At 43.5% G+C, this 17067-nt stretch overlaps 1 protein-coding gene across 2 annotated transcripts in view; it reads left to right on the forward strand.

Annotated features, from left to right (window-relative positions):
• Positions 1–13725, forward strand: part of pacs1b (phosphofurin acidic cluster sorting protein 1b) — a 69661-nt gene extending 55936 nt beyond the window's left edge. The window contains exons 8-24 of one of the 2 annotated variants that reach the window (XM_085266141.1): positions 1439–1498; positions 5301–5461; positions 5913–6006; positions 7210–7293; positions 7524–7645; positions 8124–8259; positions 8585–8689; positions 8814–8920; positions 10168–10322; positions 10566–10676; positions 10765–10867; positions 10954–10996; positions 11086–11128; positions 11210–11351; positions 12098–12336; positions 12804–12923; positions 13008–13725. In XM_085266141.1, the coding sequence (XP_085122267.1) occupies positions 1439–1498; positions 5301–5461; positions 5913–6006; positions 7210–7293; positions 7524–7645; positions 8124–8259; positions 8585–8689; positions 8814–8920; positions 10168–10322; positions 10566–10676; positions 10765–10867; positions 10954–10996; positions 11086–11128; positions 11210–11351; positions 12098–12336; positions 12804–12923; positions 13008–13126 (1944 nt within the window). In that variant the 3' untranslated portion in view covers positions 13127–13725. The remainder of the gene's footprint in view (positions 1–1438; positions 1499–5300; positions 5462–5912; positions 6007–7209; positions 7294–7523; positions 7646–8123; positions 8260–8584; positions 8690–8813; positions 8921–10167; positions 10323–10565; positions 10677–10764; positions 10868–10953; positions 10997–11085; positions 11129–11209; positions 11352–12097; positions 12337–12803; positions 12924–13007) is intronic. The other variant, XM_085266150.1, reaches the window with a different exon arrangement.
• The last annotated feature ends 3342 nt before the right edge of the window (positions 13726–17067 follow it).

Consider the following 17067-nt stretch of genomic DNA (forward strand, 5'->3'; position numbering starts at 1 on the left):
TCTAGAAGCATCCTCGAGTGGTGATTGGAGGAACTGCAGAAGCTGCTATGGTGGTTGCTACTCGCTACCTTATAAACTACCTCTATTACTGCTACAGTGTGCTACTATTACAGCTTAGAGGTGAATGGGCAGTTTGTAGGGCCACACAGTGAATGTTGTTAGTGACATTTGGCAAAATAACTGACAGCTAACAGGTGGGTGGGTACGTCCAGAGTTAAGGGGTATTCACACAGTGACTGGCGGCACCATGGCAACCAGTCCCCATAGAAATCCATGACTTCAAATAACCATGGGGGAAATGATCGCCGGCAATACATAGTGGGCGGGTCTTGAGTTTAACTTTTCTGACGGTTGAAGTGAGCAATTAAAGTGACTACCAATGAGAACGCAGGATACCATTGATTGACATGTGACAGTAAATACATTCGAGCACTGGTGTCAAACCTCCCGCATGGCCATTCATACTAGACCATGTGATTTATTCCTTCTTTGTTTCTGATTTTTGTTTAGCTGAACCTTTTGTATACTCTTATACATTTATGTCTGAAATGAATGTGTTATTTGTGAATACATTGTATTTAGTTGCTTTAGCTTTACTGCAACATTGAAAAAAAAAACCCTATTCTAAACATATTGCAGTTATTTTGTGTCAACAGAGCAAGTGCAACAATGTCACCAGCTGCTTGGAGCTTACTACATTATCATTTAAAGCAACGGTGGCGTTATGTGATGTGTTTGTAGAGTATGAGCCAGAGGCTAATACAAGAGACCAGGTGGCTCAATAAGTTATAACATTTCTCTGCAACTGCTGCGTGTGCAAATTAGTTAGTAAGCATATCAACTCACCTATGAGGCCGTCAAATGGTTATTACAGGTTATAAAAAGTGTAGTGTTTTAGAAATAGTCTTGGATTTAGTTTTTGAGGTAAAAATAACTTGTGCATTTGAAGATCCGCTTCCTTTTTGCAGGATAATCTCGTCTGGCTCACAAATGTCACGCACGCAAAAATGTAATTGAATTTTGAACTGCCGAGTCGGACAGATGTCGCACGTTTCAAGAAAAACTCCAGACTCGCGTTCAGTAAATGTTACGTCTTCCTTTTTCAGATCACTTTTTGAATAAGATAATCAGTCCTTTGCGATTATTCAGGAAACGCATCTCGTGTTGGGAAGCGTCGACTTGGATAACCTCGGTAACGGGCCCGCTCTCACATATTCCAGTGTAATAACACGAGGCACATTTTTCCTTTGCAGAAGTGATGCTGCATCCATTAACTGCTGCTGTTTTGACTCATCAGGCGTGAAAAGTGCGTGGAGATTGCCTCCTGTCGGTTTTCCCTAGGCTGTCGTGTTCTCCCCCCACACACACGCACACACACTGATATGAACATCTATCCGAGTTTCACGTTGTGCCTTTTTTTCCATTTTCTCTCTCACAGCAACCCAACATCAAACAGAAGTTTGTCGCCTTGCTGAAAAGGTTTAAAGTCACAGATGAGGTGGGTGCTCATTTCTCCGTTGTTTTTCTCTCTTCTATTCCCCTCCCCTCTCCGTGGCTCTTCTTCCTTCCTGATCACTTATATCACACGTCCACACTTCGGCTTTATGTGCGAGGTTCAGAGTGTGCGTTTGCCAGGTTGTTGGGAGTCGACGTGTATTTCAGTTGAGCTTTGAAGACACACGGAGATGTGTGGGAGAGATGTGGCAGAACAACTGAGATTCAGCTGGCAGCTCACAATGACATTGTAATTTAAAATAGAACAAAGATGTTTGTGTGTGTGTGTTTGTGTGCTTCTGTCAAGCAAAATATGTGTGTGCTGTCTCAAAGTGGGTGCGTGTGTGTTACAATCTATTAAAATTTCATTACCTTCCCTCTGTGTCTTTACAAATCGAATTTTGTTCGTCTGTGCTTGCATCCTGTGCTTGCTCGTGTCGCTTTTCAAAATTGCAAATTGGAATATTGCTATTTTATTTGTATAAGCGTGTACGACATATTGATTTTGTTTGATTTCATACATTTGGATTGTTTGTGTAGTTTTGTGTCTGCACACCACCACAGAGGAGTTTCAGATTTGATATTAACGTGCAGATTTTCAGCTTTAAGTCGAGGTTTTTTTTTTAATTAATTGGATAACTCGCTGCACAGCAGCCAGATGATGCCCATCCATTCATTATTCAATGACAAATTAAGAGGATAAAAGATCTGGAGTTAATTAAACTTGTATTTGGTAGCTTTTCACTGGGATTTTAAATATGAGGCCCAAGAGATGTCGGTGCAAGTGAAGTATGCCGTCATTAAGCCTGCAAATCTCGGGAAACCTGTCACAGAAAGAGCAAAAACTTCAGTAGCGAAAAGAATCTACAGTCTGGTGCATTGTTAGAAAGAATGGATGCACTCAGCAGCTCAGCTACACTAAAAAGCCTAAAAGAGCACAGAAGACGGCCAAAGTGCACGAAAACCATCAGCGGTTTCACTTAAGTCACATCAGACTTGGACTGAAAACATGTATAAGAGCACGCACAGTTCTGGAGAGTTTTTTGTGGACGGATCAAACTAAGATGAAAAAGTAGCAGAATGATGGGAAGAGAAGCATAGTGGCAGCAGTGTTAGGGCGAGGGCATGTATGGCTGCCAGTGGAACTGGGTCAGTAGTGTTTGTTAATGATGTGACTGCAGATGCAAGCAGCAGGATGAACTGTGAAGTGCACAGGGCTGTACGTTCTGCTCAGATTCAGTCATATGCTGCAGAACTGGTCACACAGTGCTTCATAGTGCAAATAATGACCCAAAGCAAACTGCAAAAGCAACTCAAGAGATTCTTGAAGCAAATAAATGTGATTTTCTTCAAGTCAGTCACCTAATCTCAACTCAGCGGAGCAGAATTTTGGCTACTGAAGGCAGAGACCCACAAAAAAGTAGCGGCTGCATTAAAGGTCTAACAAAGCATCCCAAGTGAGGAAACGGCATTTTCTGACGTCCATAAGCTCTACACTTCAGCCTTCTAGACTTGTGTTCGGTTAATTTGGAGCATCTGAAAACAGGAGACTGGTTATAAAAATGTCTGTAATTCCTGAACATTGAATGCAACACTTTCTTTAATTAAAGCTGTTTTAAGATCTGCTGTAATGGTGTGCAGAGGCAAAGCCTGAACATGTGACTTCTTTTATTTTAATTACTCAGATCACTGTTATTGTAAAATGTTCCATGTGTATTGCTGTGACCAGTGTTGCAGAAAATCTACTTCTGCTTTATTCATGTGATTACAAACATTGCTGATCCTAGCAAAACTCTTTCTGCTACTTTTTAAGTACCACGAAGGCGGTTTGATATTTGTTGTTTATGTCTGTTTGTGTACAGATTTTGTCACTGGGAAAACATCACAAGACAGAGTTATAAAATTTTTAGGTGTTTAGTTGAGATTGAAACAAAAGTGGAGTTCAGAGGTGGGTCTTGTTCAGTCTGTGTGATCTAATCTGACGAGGGCCTCTGGTCAAATCTGACCTGATTATTTAATGATGGTTTGGTAGAAGTGACGCTCCATGTACTGCAAACTGGTTATGGAAGCTGAGGATTGGATTGCTCTCCACACTGATCACCGCTCAATCCAATAAGCAGCAAACCCCTGCGGACCAATGTAGCCTTTTCAGGTCAAGGCCCCGTGGGCTAAAGGAGTCAGTTTAGGTGGTCCTGATTAGGATACTTCCTGGACGTCACCTAAAAGAGGTGTTTCAACCATGTCCTACCGAGAGAAGGCTGCCAGGAGACTAGCTGGAGAGATTATACCTCTGGGCTCTCTTGAGAAACACTCAGTCCCCCACCGCCCCAGAGTCCCTGTGACCCAAACTCAGATAAGGAGCAGAGGATAGTTGGATTCTTATAGATTCAGCCATAAGTTTAATTATTAACTATCTGGAAACTCATCGCTGCAATAGAAACCCAATTTTACCCCAGCTTATCCTTGTTGAACAACAAACTAGATGATTTTTACAATAAAATCACATCTGACTCGATAGTAAAGAATTCTCAGACCAAGGCCGTCTCACAGTTATTCCTCTGATGCACCATCAGTCCACGTGTACTAAAGGCAGTAAGACTTTGACCTTATTTGACCAACTGCCTAATAACTAAATCAATCCCCTCGACAAACAATAACACTACAAAGGGCCTGACACCTCACCTGTCATTTGATGCATAAAAAGACCATAAACTTGTTGAAAAGCGTCACCATAGCAGCAGCGGGGACAGCTTCACATCATGCACTAAACACACTTTCCGTGAGAATGCACATCAATCTGAAACACTCAGGACCTCCTGCAGGTTAAAACACAATGTATTTCAACAAATATTACAAAAGTGCAGCTTGTGATTGAACTGATGGATCAGTAGTGCTTTACACAAATTCCCAGTACCAGCGACTGAAATGATATTGTTTACAGCGCTGGTGTTTTTCCTTAAGGAAATATCCTGCCGTCCAAGTCTGCTTTCATTGAGATGCCAGCCACGCGTGTGCCTATGACACAATCACAATGAAAAGTCTGTCCACAGACATATAAACACCCGTCGGAGTACTTTGAGGTGGTTGCTTCTAATGAATGCGTCTCCACCTTGTTTTTCCCCCTCAGTGATCTCACACACATGCACGCACACACACAGGCGGATAGTGTTACATTATGAAAGCAGAACCAGCTATGCTATCACATCAGATAACAATACAAATGATTATCCATTGTGTGTGGTTTACTGGCTGGCTCCTGAGTGCGCTTTAAATCGTAAAGACGTGACGTCTCTGTTCCCACGCTGAATGAACATTTTTGGAGTGGAGTGCTGGTCCAAACACAAACTCGTGTTATTTCTGTTTATCCCTGCTTGTATTGCTTATGATTACATGCATGAATACTTACCTTTTAAGTCCAAATCACTGCTATAACTGGGCTCCCTGTTTAGGAGTTAGGCTGAGCTGCCTGACTCGCTCTGATGTTAGCCAGGTCACTGTGGCATGTAAGCATCTCGCTTCTTTCACTTTTGATATTCAGCTTCTGTGAAATTGCGGGCTTGCAAAGCCCCGTGGTGTCAACAGAGAAACAGGCAGTGATCCGTGTCTGGTTTCACAGCTGGTATCAACATGTCTGTCCCCTGTACGCACAGAGATTAGTGCTCATTTAAAGGAAGGGAGGCTGCCGTCGATGTGCTTTTTGTGTGAAGAGAAGTGACAGATTCAGGTGATAAACAGAAACTCTAGGTGTCAAAGCTGCACAGCGACCGTGTGTGTTGGTCACCCGCTCCTCCGTGCGTCTCTCCCAGGTTGGTTTTGGCCTGGAGCACGTGTCCAGGGAGCAGATCCAGGAGGTGGAGGAGGACCTGGACGAGCTGTACGACAGCCTGGAGATGTACAACCCGAGCGACAGCGGGCCGGAGCTGGACGAGACCGACAGCATCCTGAGCACGCCCAAACCTAAGCTGAGGTACGAGCACTGGCACAGACGCGACATTAATATTCATCCCCACACTCCCGCTTCACCCGCACAGACACTGACGAGCACACGAGAGAGGACTTTCATTAACAATTCAGAGCCCCCTCTGTTGGGCGAAGCTGCTCATTACAGCCACAGATTAAAAGCTTGGCATGAGCCAAAACTGGGTCAGTTTTAACTTTGATCAGAACTTTTGAATAATAATTATTTTGCTCAAAAATTCTTCTTTGCATACTTAAACGACACAGAATCGCTGCCCAGTCTGAGTCATTATTTTCAATAACATCAGAAAGCCTCAGAGTGACCCAGAACCCAGAAGTCTTACCGCTGTTACTTGACTTTCTTCTGTTCTGCTCTTTCTTTCTGTCTATCATTAAAAAATAAATGTGTGTTATGTAAGTATCTGAATAAAAAGTTAACGTGTGTGTGTGTGTTTGCTCAGGCCGTTCTTTGAGGGAATGTCTCAGTCGAGCTCTCAGACGGAGATCGGCAGCCTGAACAGCAAAGGCAGTTTGGGCAGAGACACGTTCAGCCCGGTGAGTAACTCACTGAAACGCCTCACCTGTTAGAGCGCAGTGAACTCTTCACGAAGGATATCTGACTTTACAACCGGAACGCTTTCAAACCTGTGTCCAAATGCAGCGCTCGCCTCGTTGGTGTAAAGTGAGACCTGTGTCCGTCTCAGCAAAAACTCAAGAGTATTTGTATTTTCTCTACATTGACGTTACCTTGTGGGGAAAAAAACTTGATACACAATTTAATTTAGTAGTGTTGGATATACGGTACTGTGCACAAGTCTTGAGCCATCCCTTTGTAGGCTCTACTACTATTGTTACAACTAAAACACGTAATTTGCTGAAAACTTGGCATATCTCAGCACGCTGTGCAGTCTGTCCTTAAATATGCTTCATTCATATTTCAATAAATTGCTGCACATTCCTCATTTTATTAGCCAAACATAAAGAACGTAGGGTTGGCTAAAGATTTCTTGTGAATACTATAACTTCTTCTATTTCTTGGGCCCTTAAGAAGTCATAGTAAAAGTACACGAGAAGCTGAGCGATACGGCATTAACCTAAGATTGCAAAGTGCTTCTAGTGGCAGGATAGCAAAACAATAAAGCTGTAGTAAAACAGTGTGACTAAGTAGCACATAGTACCATAAAGTACGTGAAGAATGCAGCATGAAATGAAGCAAGTAGCATGAAAAACAGCATGCGACTCTGCATTGATGTGCTAAATATCCAGAATCTAAAGCCGGTGACAGTCAGCACGGCGGGGAGCGCAGTGGAAATGTGAAATTTGAAAAATGTTTCACGCTAGCATTTCCTTAATGGAGCAGAAATTCAATAAGTCTTTGACGGTGACCATCTGCTGAATAAAAAGTGTTTAGTCTCTCAGTTTGAATGGATGGCACTGGATGTGCTTCAGGCAGCTCCAGTTCCTCCCTTCATAATGAAATAAGCTTTTAGGTTCTGACTGCTGTTGGGACACTTTCTCAAATATGTGTTTGGAAGATGAAGGAGCTGCTTTCACTTCAGTAAGTAGGTCCTATCTAATTATTTGTGTAGAATGCTTCGTCTGGCCTAAAACGGCAGACGAAAACCAACATCTTCTGGGCGTAACTGCTGTTGAGTTTTCTCCCTGAAGCCGAGAGCCGAGAGCTCTGCTCCTTCTTGTTTACCAAATCTCGAGGCTCATTAAGCCCGTAGACTGACTGCCTCTCCCTTCTGTTCCCAGCAGGGGGAGCAGCCTCTTCTGGAGAAGATGAAACCTTCCCGAAGCCGCAACCTGGATGAGATCCCGTCTGAGACCGACACGCTGGTACGACTTTCCTCGTGTGTTTTTAAATGAGTGTCAGTGTGTCAAAGAGGGAGAGTTAATGTTGTGCTGGGATCTTTGTCGGTATCACTCTGAGGCGGATTCGCCGCCATCTGTGCTGCAAGCGAGACAGATTGAGAGAGCAGAAGAAACACAAAAAAGTGGGTGCCAGTATCTCCTTTCTTTGACACTGACAGCCTGTCTGTGGACTGTGTGTGTCTGTTTGTGTGTAGGAGCTAACAGACCAGGAGCTGTTCGCTGAAGTCGGCCCGTGCATCATGGTGTCCGTGGCAGAAAAACCCCGTACACCCATTAAGAGCAGCAAAGGTGAAGCACAGCCGATGGCATCGCCGAGGTAAGTCACCCAAGGCTTAGTCCCAGATACATTTGTTTAGCTGTTTTAATCTGTGCGTTGGCCTCTTTACTAATCAGCTCAGTTTTAGCTTGAGTAATGACCCCTGCCATCTTGTTTTTTAGAGCCAGAATAAATATATGTTTGGACAGAAAGGTGAAAGGTTAAGTGATCAGCAGAGTTAGTGCCAGATTGGATCCCCCAAGTCTGCCAGGAGGGCATTTAGTTTACAAAAAATGTAATGTACGCTAAAGACAATCCTATATCATTATAACTGTACACTGGATCTGCTACAAATTCAGGCATTAACCCCTTCTTTTAATGAACATGCTTACAAACCCTGTGGTTGGTAAATTCTAAGGGCAACTCAGGATCTCTAAGTAAAGCTTATAAAATGAAAGGAAAAATGAGGCCTCAGAGGCGACTATGCTGAAAAATCCTGAACTTCTTATTTCTTGAGTTTGACTTTTTTCCCCACCAGGTTGGATGGAGGCCATACACCAAGGCAGAAGCGCATTAGCACTCCGATGAAGGAGAGACAGCTGTCCAAACCTCTCAGTGAGCGGACCAACAGCTCCGACTCTGAGAGGTCCCCGGAGCTGGGACACAGCACGCCGGTACGACACTGAACGGTTATAAAATCTCATTTCGCTTTAGCTCTTTCCAGGATTTCAGCATCATCGTTTCAACCATGTATACAAAAATAAACCTGCGTATTGTGGTTGTTTCCCACAGAGGAATTAACAAAAAAATCTTCCTTTGTTCTCCGTCTGCTTATGACCCACGCGTTTTTAAAAAAAATAAAACACATGAATTCTGATAATGTACGACCGGCCTGGAGCTCAGAAATGAATTATGTATGTGGTGATGAGTCATCTGAAGAGCAAATGTGTCGCTGTGGGGAGATTTATGTACTCTGTGTGTGTGTGTGTGTGTGTGTAGGTTCTGAGGAAAGCAGTGTACGATCAGCTTAACCAGATTTTGTTGTCGGACTCGGCGCTCCCAGAGAGCCTCATTTTGGTCAACAGCACAGACTGGCAGGGGCAGGTAAGGCCTGCAGCTTTCCGTAATAACTTTGGGTGGATTTGGTTCGTTCTTTTTCTTTTTTATTCCTATTTCTTTCCCTTTTTTTTTTTTTTTGACTGCACATCTCCTCTTTCATGTATTGCAGTATGTTGCAGAGCAGCTCCAGGTACAGAGACACCCGGTGGTCTGCACGTGCTCAGCAGCTGAAATACAGGCGGTGCTGTCTGCCGTGCTCACTCGCATCCAGAAGTTGTGAGTTTTTCTGATCGAATCTAACACACACACACACACACACACACACACACACACACACACACACACACACACACACACACACACACACACACACACACACAGAGCGAGCTAGACTCATTGGTGTGCAGAGTGACTCATCTGTTTAGTCTTTCTTCTTGCTCTGAGCCTTATTTTTCTGACTTCTGTTCTTCCTTTGACCCTTATATATTTTGCTCCTTCTGTTCTCCTCCTCCTTTTTTTGCCCCTGTGACTCACTTTGCTTTATAAAAGCAACAAAAACTTTATGTCTCCCATATCTGCATCCATCACGTCGGCTTGTCCCTCTGCTTATCACTCTCTCCCACACATGTGGGAATTCTTCTGGTTTGTGTTTGCACTGTTGGCATGAAATTTGCCTGAACATAAAGGAAATGTCATCAGAGCAATAGTTAGAAATATAAAATGATTATTTTGCCTTAAATAATGTGAGTTAGATTGTAGTCTGGGAATAAAAGGGGCTTCATGTTTCTTTTTCTAATGCAGGAGCTGGGACTGAAGTCAAACCCATTACAGTACAGCCACAATAACAGGTTTTATTTAGCTTGCTAGCCATCAGTAACAGTACCTGGAGTGCAACGCAGTGCCTGTATTTCTGCTGTTAAAAACACCTCTGCAGCACATTCATGGATAGAGCCTGGTCAGTGATTATTTAGCAAGTCATGAATACACATCAGTAATAGTACAGAGGACCAGTTCCACAGTCTTAGTGCAGTTTACGCTCTGAGCTGCCATCTTGGATTGTGAAGTTGGAGTTAGATTGGCTTCTCCAGCTTTCCGAGTGGGATAGTGTATCTTGAGAGGGTGTTCTGGCTGAAAATTAGTAGGAACTCTGGATTTCTGACTTCAAATGGAATTCAGTATAAAAAATGAAGGGCAATCCACACAGGAAACGTCCTTAAAACTAGAGCTTTCATACACCTGTGTGTACTATGTCCTTTAAAAACGCCCACAGTCTGGGTTCCTGAGCACTGAATGAATTCTCACTAGTTTGATGTGCTTCATCTCAGATGTGCACCAAGGCACATCTGTACATCTGTAGGACACACTGTAATAAGAAATCTATTTTTTTAGGATATTTTCCAATAGAGATTAGGTTGTGTTTCTTAAAACAGGAATGTTCTTAGTATGTTTTGAGACAATGATCAAACTTTTTGTTTCTTGAGTAATGAGTATTTCTCTCTCTCTCTCTTTCTTTTTCCCTGTAGCTGCAACTGTAATTCGTCCATGCCCAGACCAGTGAAGGTGGTGGCGGTGGGCAGCCAGAGCTACCTGGGAGCCATCCTGCAGTTCTTCGTCACCCAGCTCGCCAACAAGACATCTGACTGGCTGAACCACATGCGCTTCCTGGTGGTGCCGCTGGGTGAGAGAGCCTGCTTTTGTCTCCTCCTGCAGAGTCAGACCGCAGCGAAGTTTTACTGCTTTGCAGGAAGTGATGTCTGGTGCACACAGTCACTTGTCTGCATGCTAATTGGACTTTGGGAAATGCTGTAACTTGTTAGTATGTCTTGCTTGTTGGCACATTGGTAGGAGGAACAGGCAGTCGTGTTAGCTCATTAAACTCCTCGATCCTTCCTCCTTCCCGCTCTTTCATTATGTTCATCAGGCTCTCATCCTGTGGCTAAACACCTCGGAGCCCTCGACAATCGCTACAGCTCCTCCTTTCTGGACGGGGCGTGGAGAGACATGTTCAGTCGCTCAGAGCCGCCGCAGACAGGTACCACACGTGCCGTCTCCCCTCAGGACGTACTTCAGCGTTTCGCACGTTTATTCACTTCTCCAATTGTTTTTATTTTCTCCTGCAGATCAGTTGGATGTGGCAGGAAGAATTTCCCAATACATCAGCGGAGCTACAGTAACACACCAGCTGCCCATCGCCGAGGCCATGCTAACCTGCAAGCACAGAACGTGAGTACAGATGTCAGCGAACACGCGCCAGATCTTTGATCTTTTAGGTCTTCTTTAACAAACACCGCTCACTGTCCTTTTCCCAGGCGAGATGAAGACTCCTACCAGAAGTTCATTCCTTTTATTGGGGTGAGAATTCTACTCTTGAGTGGGAACTTTTTACCTTTGCTGCTGCTCATCTTCAGGATCTTTGGCTGACATCCCTTCTTGTTTTCCAGGTGGTGAAGGTTGGTCTGATCGAGTCTGGTCAGTCTCCAACAGGTGAGTGTTTGGAAAACGTCAAAAGATGTTAAAAAAGAATTAGATTTAGGGTTTTACGTTATTTCCATTTGGGTTATGAAGGAGATGCAGAGGAGGGTGTAGCAGTGAGCCTCGCTGTCCCCTCCACATCACCACCCTCCCACGGCTCTCCCACCGGGATGATCAAAGAGACAGCCACGCCTCCCTCCTCTCCCTCCATGGGGAGCGTGCTCACAGTTCAAGGGTAAGAGTTCTCTAACATTCATATTTCTTTACAGGATCTTGTAATTATACTGATGTGCTTTAAATCAAGTCCTCAGATGTAGATATTTAAAGAACCGTTTATTTTATTCAGGTTGATTTTCTGCATTTGTGTATGTTTTTCTGTTGATGTCTCAGCTGTCAGCATGCATGTTGATGATGCTGTCAGTACTGAGCTGTGGCAGAGGGATAAATGCCTTTTAATCAGCCGTCTGCTTGTTCTTTAAGCAAACAGGCAGCGAGTTGTTCGTGTTTCTCTGAGATCCTCTTCCCAATCGAGGCTCTCTTTGATGCTTCAGCCACTGAATCAGATGTTTTTTTTGCTGCAGTGCCTCTCTGCAGAGATCACTGATCTGATCTTTTACATTTCGTCCTCTGCAGAAATTTTTTGGGGAGTGTGTTGAACATGATGAATGAAATTCAGCTCTCAGATTCAAGTCGGTCTGCTCGTGAAGCTGTTAAATTATCTTACAAATGTGTTTGTGATGTAAAGAAAAGTTAGATGTATGTATGTCTCATAATTGGACCAGAGCAGAACCCCTCACTGCATCTGTGTATTCTGCTGAAACTAAAAACTACAAATAATGTCAGATAAATATGTTAATAATTAAGTTCTTCACAAGTTTGATATGAGAGACCAGAGAATAATAGGAAAGTTCAGTTACGATGCTTTATAGTTGTCACGAAGGGCCTGAGGAAGTCGCTCATGCACGCGCTGTCTGTCCACAGGAGCCCCAGCATGTCCCACGGCGTGGACGCCATCGGCCTGCAGGTGGATTACTGGCTGGCCTCTCTGGCAGAGAAGCGGCGGGAGGGAGAGCGACGCGACACGGGCTGCAAGAACACGCTGAAGAGCGCCTTCCGCTCGCTGCAGGTCAGCAGGCTACCAGGCGGGGGCAGCAGCGATCCACAGGCCCAGGTCAGCACCATGGCCATGACTGTGGTCACCAAGGAGAAGAACAAAAAAGGTGAGGCGTTGCAAATCTGATGCTTTAAATCATTTTTATGATTATGGCTTCACTTGAAACTAAAATTTGTAATATTAATAACGATTGATTAATTTCACTGATTTCTTTCTTACAATGATCCCTGTATTGCATTCAGCACAGACTGAGGCCATATTACATTGTTATCACTAAATAAGTGTTTTTGACTTGCAGGCTTGTTGCAGTTAGCCAGGTTCCCTGCAGACAGGCCCTAAAATAGTTACTGCAAAGCCCTTTGGACAAGTCTTTAAAAGGAATCCCTCAGATCCATGTTCAGAGCGCATACTCTGAGAAGCAGGGTATATATATGTGTCCTCTGTAGTGGGATACTAGAGATTTAAATGCAATTGAAGTAAGCCAGTCTAAATCTAGACTCACACACTGCCACCCAGTCGCCGTCTCCCTCCATCACACAGCACTTTGACTCTGGTGTTTGTTCCTCCCTTCAGTTCCTACCATCTTCTTGGGGAAGAAGCCCAAAGAGAAGGACGTAGACTCCAAGAGCCAGGTCATCGAAGGCATCAGTCGACTCATCTGCTCGGCCAAGCAGCAGCAGACCATCCTGAAAGGTGAGCTGGATGATCGCGAGCAGCTTTGTTTCTTTCCTGCTCACATTGTAGCTTATCCTCACCGTCGTTTCCATCTCCCACCAGTGTCCATAGACTGCGTCGAGTGGAACGACGTCAAGTTCTTCCAGCTGGCCGCCCAGTGGCCCACTCACGTCAAATACCTACCTGTCGGACTTTTCGGCTACAGCAAGCCTCCCTCGTAGGGCCGAGCGCCTCGACTCCTCTAACCGGACCTGACCTTTCGACTGCCCTCCACACAAACCCCACCTCTCAGCCGCCCGCAGAGCTGAGGGAGGACATAAAGCAGCTGGACTTTCTCCTTTTCCTTAATCTCATTTTGGCTTCAGTTGTCTTATTTGTCTTTAGGGAGAGGAGGGAGGGCAGCGCTGGGGTGCAGTGCTGTTACTAGTCACTTTATTATTGCCCCCTTTCTGTGTGTGTTGGTGTGCTCCGTGAGTATGCATGCACACGTGAATGTACAGTATGTGTGTGTGTGGGTGTGTGTGTGTGTGTTTACAAGGGGACTACAGCACAAGATTATTAGCTAACTGCCTTTTATGTTTCCGTTCTATGGAATGCAGCAGCATGCAACCACTCACCGGTTTCAAAGACTGCCCCCGCCCCCCTCAGAAGACCCCCGATCCTCACGTGCATGCTCTAAACTAACAGATACACCAACCATGTGCCGCAAACAAACTCCAAACTAGTGCAACAGCGCCTCAGCGTGTGCACAAGTCACTAAGAACGTGCAGCCAAATAACAAAGCTGGCGTTTAATGGATTCCCCCCCCCCCCCACCCCCCCCCCCCCCCCCCCCCCCCACCCTATGTTAGCAGAAAAAAAATGCCCTTCAACAAATCCTGTTGGTTTATTTTTTAATTTCAAGGGCTTCCATACTATATCTATATATATATTTCCTCTGTAGGTGATTTGGATGTCTAATGGCAAATATTTCCTCTTAAAAAAAACAAAAAAAAGAGAGAAAAAAACAACAACCTGTAAATGTCAAGTGTCCTTTAAAAAAAAGTGCAGTAGTGAGAAATGTCCAACCCTTCCCTGCAAAGCTGTGTCGTGATGCATAGTGTTTGTTACTGTGAAGAGATCCAAGACATCAGGGCAGGGGCTACCGTAGTGTGCATTTTCTTTCATCTTTATTTGCTATGCACTTACCGTACGATTACACGTGGACCGTTTTGGGTGTTTAACAAAATAACAATAAAGGTTTAACTCTCGTTAACAGCAGAAATAAATACATATGCAACAGAAAGCAGCAAAATGCATGTTTAAACCATCCGAAACTCTTACAGCACTTAACGGGAAAAGCTGTTGTTTTTTCTTTCAGTGTTCGTGCTGTAAAAATGGGAGTTAGTTACTTGCAGTGAAGCACAACGTTGTGGCCGATGTCTCCCCCCCCCCACCTGGAAAAAAAAACAACCTGTCTTCATTTTATTGGCTAGACTGGCAGCTTTGTTTTCAGTGGGAACAGCAGACCTGGTGGAAACTCTCACAGAGCGTGCTCGTTGTCTTTCGGCTCCTTACTGACCTTTTTTCGTTGTTGTTTGTTTTTGCCTCTCCACTACACGCTTTCTCTAGGATGTCATGAGGTGATTAGTGAGTGTACAGTAACTGGTAACAAGTGTGTGTTTGTGTGTGTGTGGTGTGAAATACATGTAATGTGATCAGAAACTTTAAAAAAAAAAATCACTTGAGAGGAGGAATTGTTTTTTTACCATGTGACAGAGGGCGTGCAGCTGGTGTGTAAGTGTGCGTGTGTGTTGATGTCAGTGACTATTCGATTAGAGCTGCAAAAGCTGCAGTGGTCATCTTGTTCACTTTGTAGACTGGCACAAGGCGAATACAGTTTGTTTTTCTTGATTAAACAGTAAAAATTGGACAAGCTTGAAGGTTAACTGAACTTTTAATGACAGAGGGAACCATTGGAGCTAAAATCTAAGAATATTTGTGGATTTATAAGTTGTTTTTAATGATTCTGCCTTGTGTCACCTACATCGTAACACTCTCCAGTGAAGTATTACTAATACAGCTTTTTTAAAATAGTGTTAATGCCAATTTCTTGGTTTAAATGACTTTTTTTTGGTTTGTTTGAAAGTCAATGTCAAAGTGTTTTTTTTTGTTTCTTTTTCTCCTGTGTCGGCGTTTAAAGTGTTACAGTTGTGATGTCGGCGGCACATGTCCATCTCTGTTTTTCCTCTCCTGTTACACAACGCTTCGCTAACGAGTGGTCACCGCCGAGCAAACACTCAGCTAGCTGCGGATTGATTTTTTTTCTTTTCTTTTTTCTTTTTTTTTTTAGGGATTTCAAAAAAATTTGAATGTATTGAATTCAGTTTACGTGTGAACGACTGATTAGTTTTGTTAAGACAGTAGAGATCACAGACTTTTAGAAATGAGGCTCCTCTTTTTCCTCGTGATGACAACCACTGAAGGCCCTTACAGACAGAGAGCTGCCTTACATACAATATGTCGGGTTTTAGGGTTCCTGGATGATGGACTGTGGTTTGACGTAGAGGTTGCTCGATCCAAACTAAAAACAGGAGGTTTCATTCCACTACTAATTCCTTTAAAAGATACTGGCTTAAGCGTAAAATGCTGCATTTGCTGAAACAAATCAAAGACCTTTGCTAAGAAAATAGAACAAACTTTTAGTACTACTTTATTGCAATGATGCGTCAAATAAGAGTTGGTGGAGACCAAAACTGAGCTAAAAGCATATTCTGTTGTGTCCCCCCCCTTTAGAAACTAAAACAGTTCCCACTCCACATTTTAACTCCTTCCAGTAAAGTCAGCCAGAGTTGAGTTTCTGCATCGTTAGGTCAGCAAAATAAGAACTGTGAAAATAATGATTAAAATACTAGATGCACTATATGGACAAAAGACCTGAGTCAGCTACATGTTACACATGGAAACGCATGCTGTGAAGCTCCCGGCGCACAGTTTTTGTGCTGATGTTAATGTCTATGCCATATCCCTCATCGCTCGGTGACCCCACTCTGTAACTTTATGTGGTCGGGAACTTCGTGGATAAGTTGCCATGGTTACTCCTGTTTAGTAATAGTACTTACAGCTGACAGTGGGATATTAAAGAGGGAAATACTTCAATGGTGGCACCCTGTTACAGCACCTCACTCAAATTCAGTGAGCTCTTTGCACCCGCCCATTCTTTCACAGATGTTGTAAAGGCAGACTGTCTGGCTAGATGAATGATTTTTGTGGCAACGGGTCTGAAAACAGTTGAATTCAAACATTAGGAGGTGTGTCTCAATACTTTTGTCCATATAATGTATATTAGGACTCAGTCAATGAGGCAGTGGTTCTTTTCCCCACTACATGGGAACCTCAAAACTATTTGCTAAATGTATGAACTCGTAGTGTTGAAATAGTAGGTTTTTCTAACTTTAGTATGGAAGTGTGGTACGGCATTTTTAAATTTGCGAAATTTGTACAATATTTGGAACGAAACCTTCAACTTTTTAATGTAAATTGTAGCTGGGCTCGAGTATCTGCTGTTGGAAGAGACCTCTAATTGAGTCAAAATGCTCTTTGCCTTGTAGTATTGTTAGTCAAATTATTGCAATGATGCGATTTCCTGAAATTAAGCGTAGTCTTGTCATGCCTCTTCAACTTGTGCGCTCAGAGGGAGATCACTGAAACTGAGCATTAGAGGTATTAAAAATCACTGCCAGAAACTAAAATGTGAAGAAATTGTGAGACTATCCAGAGATATGTAGGTTTTTGGTGGATGCTGATAGCCTGAAAACACCCTACATTAACAACAAAGTGATCCTTGTTTTGAAGTTATTGCATTGTCAACACAGTCTCATTCCTTATCACCTAACAAAAACTGATTTCACCCCATTTACATGTTCTCCTGCCGTCTCTCTGAACAAGCTGGTTGTTCTGTGTAAGTCCTGAAATTCTTGCTGTGTATTTTTTTTTTTTTTTTTTTAATACCTGTACCTCTGTACCTGTGTCAATGTGTTTGTGACGATGGTTCTTCTGTCCTTGACTAGTCGTGGTTAGAGATTAGGAGCTGTTCGGTCCATCAGTAATCTGTCAGTGGTCAGCAGTGTCTTTCTCTCTCTGCCATCCTTCTGGTGATGAGAGAGTCTTCTTCTTCACCAAGC

The sequence above is a fragment of the Mchenga conophoros genome, linkage group LG3 (assembly GCF_057382185.1).
Source record: "Mchenga conophoros isolate Kocher_MC1m ecotype Shallow Benthic linkage group LG3, M_conophoros_male_GT1.1, whole genome shotgun sequence".
In the NCBI taxonomy this organism is placed as follows: Eukaryota; Metazoa; Chordata; class Actinopteri; order Cichliformes; family Cichlidae; genus Mchenga; species Mchenga conophoros.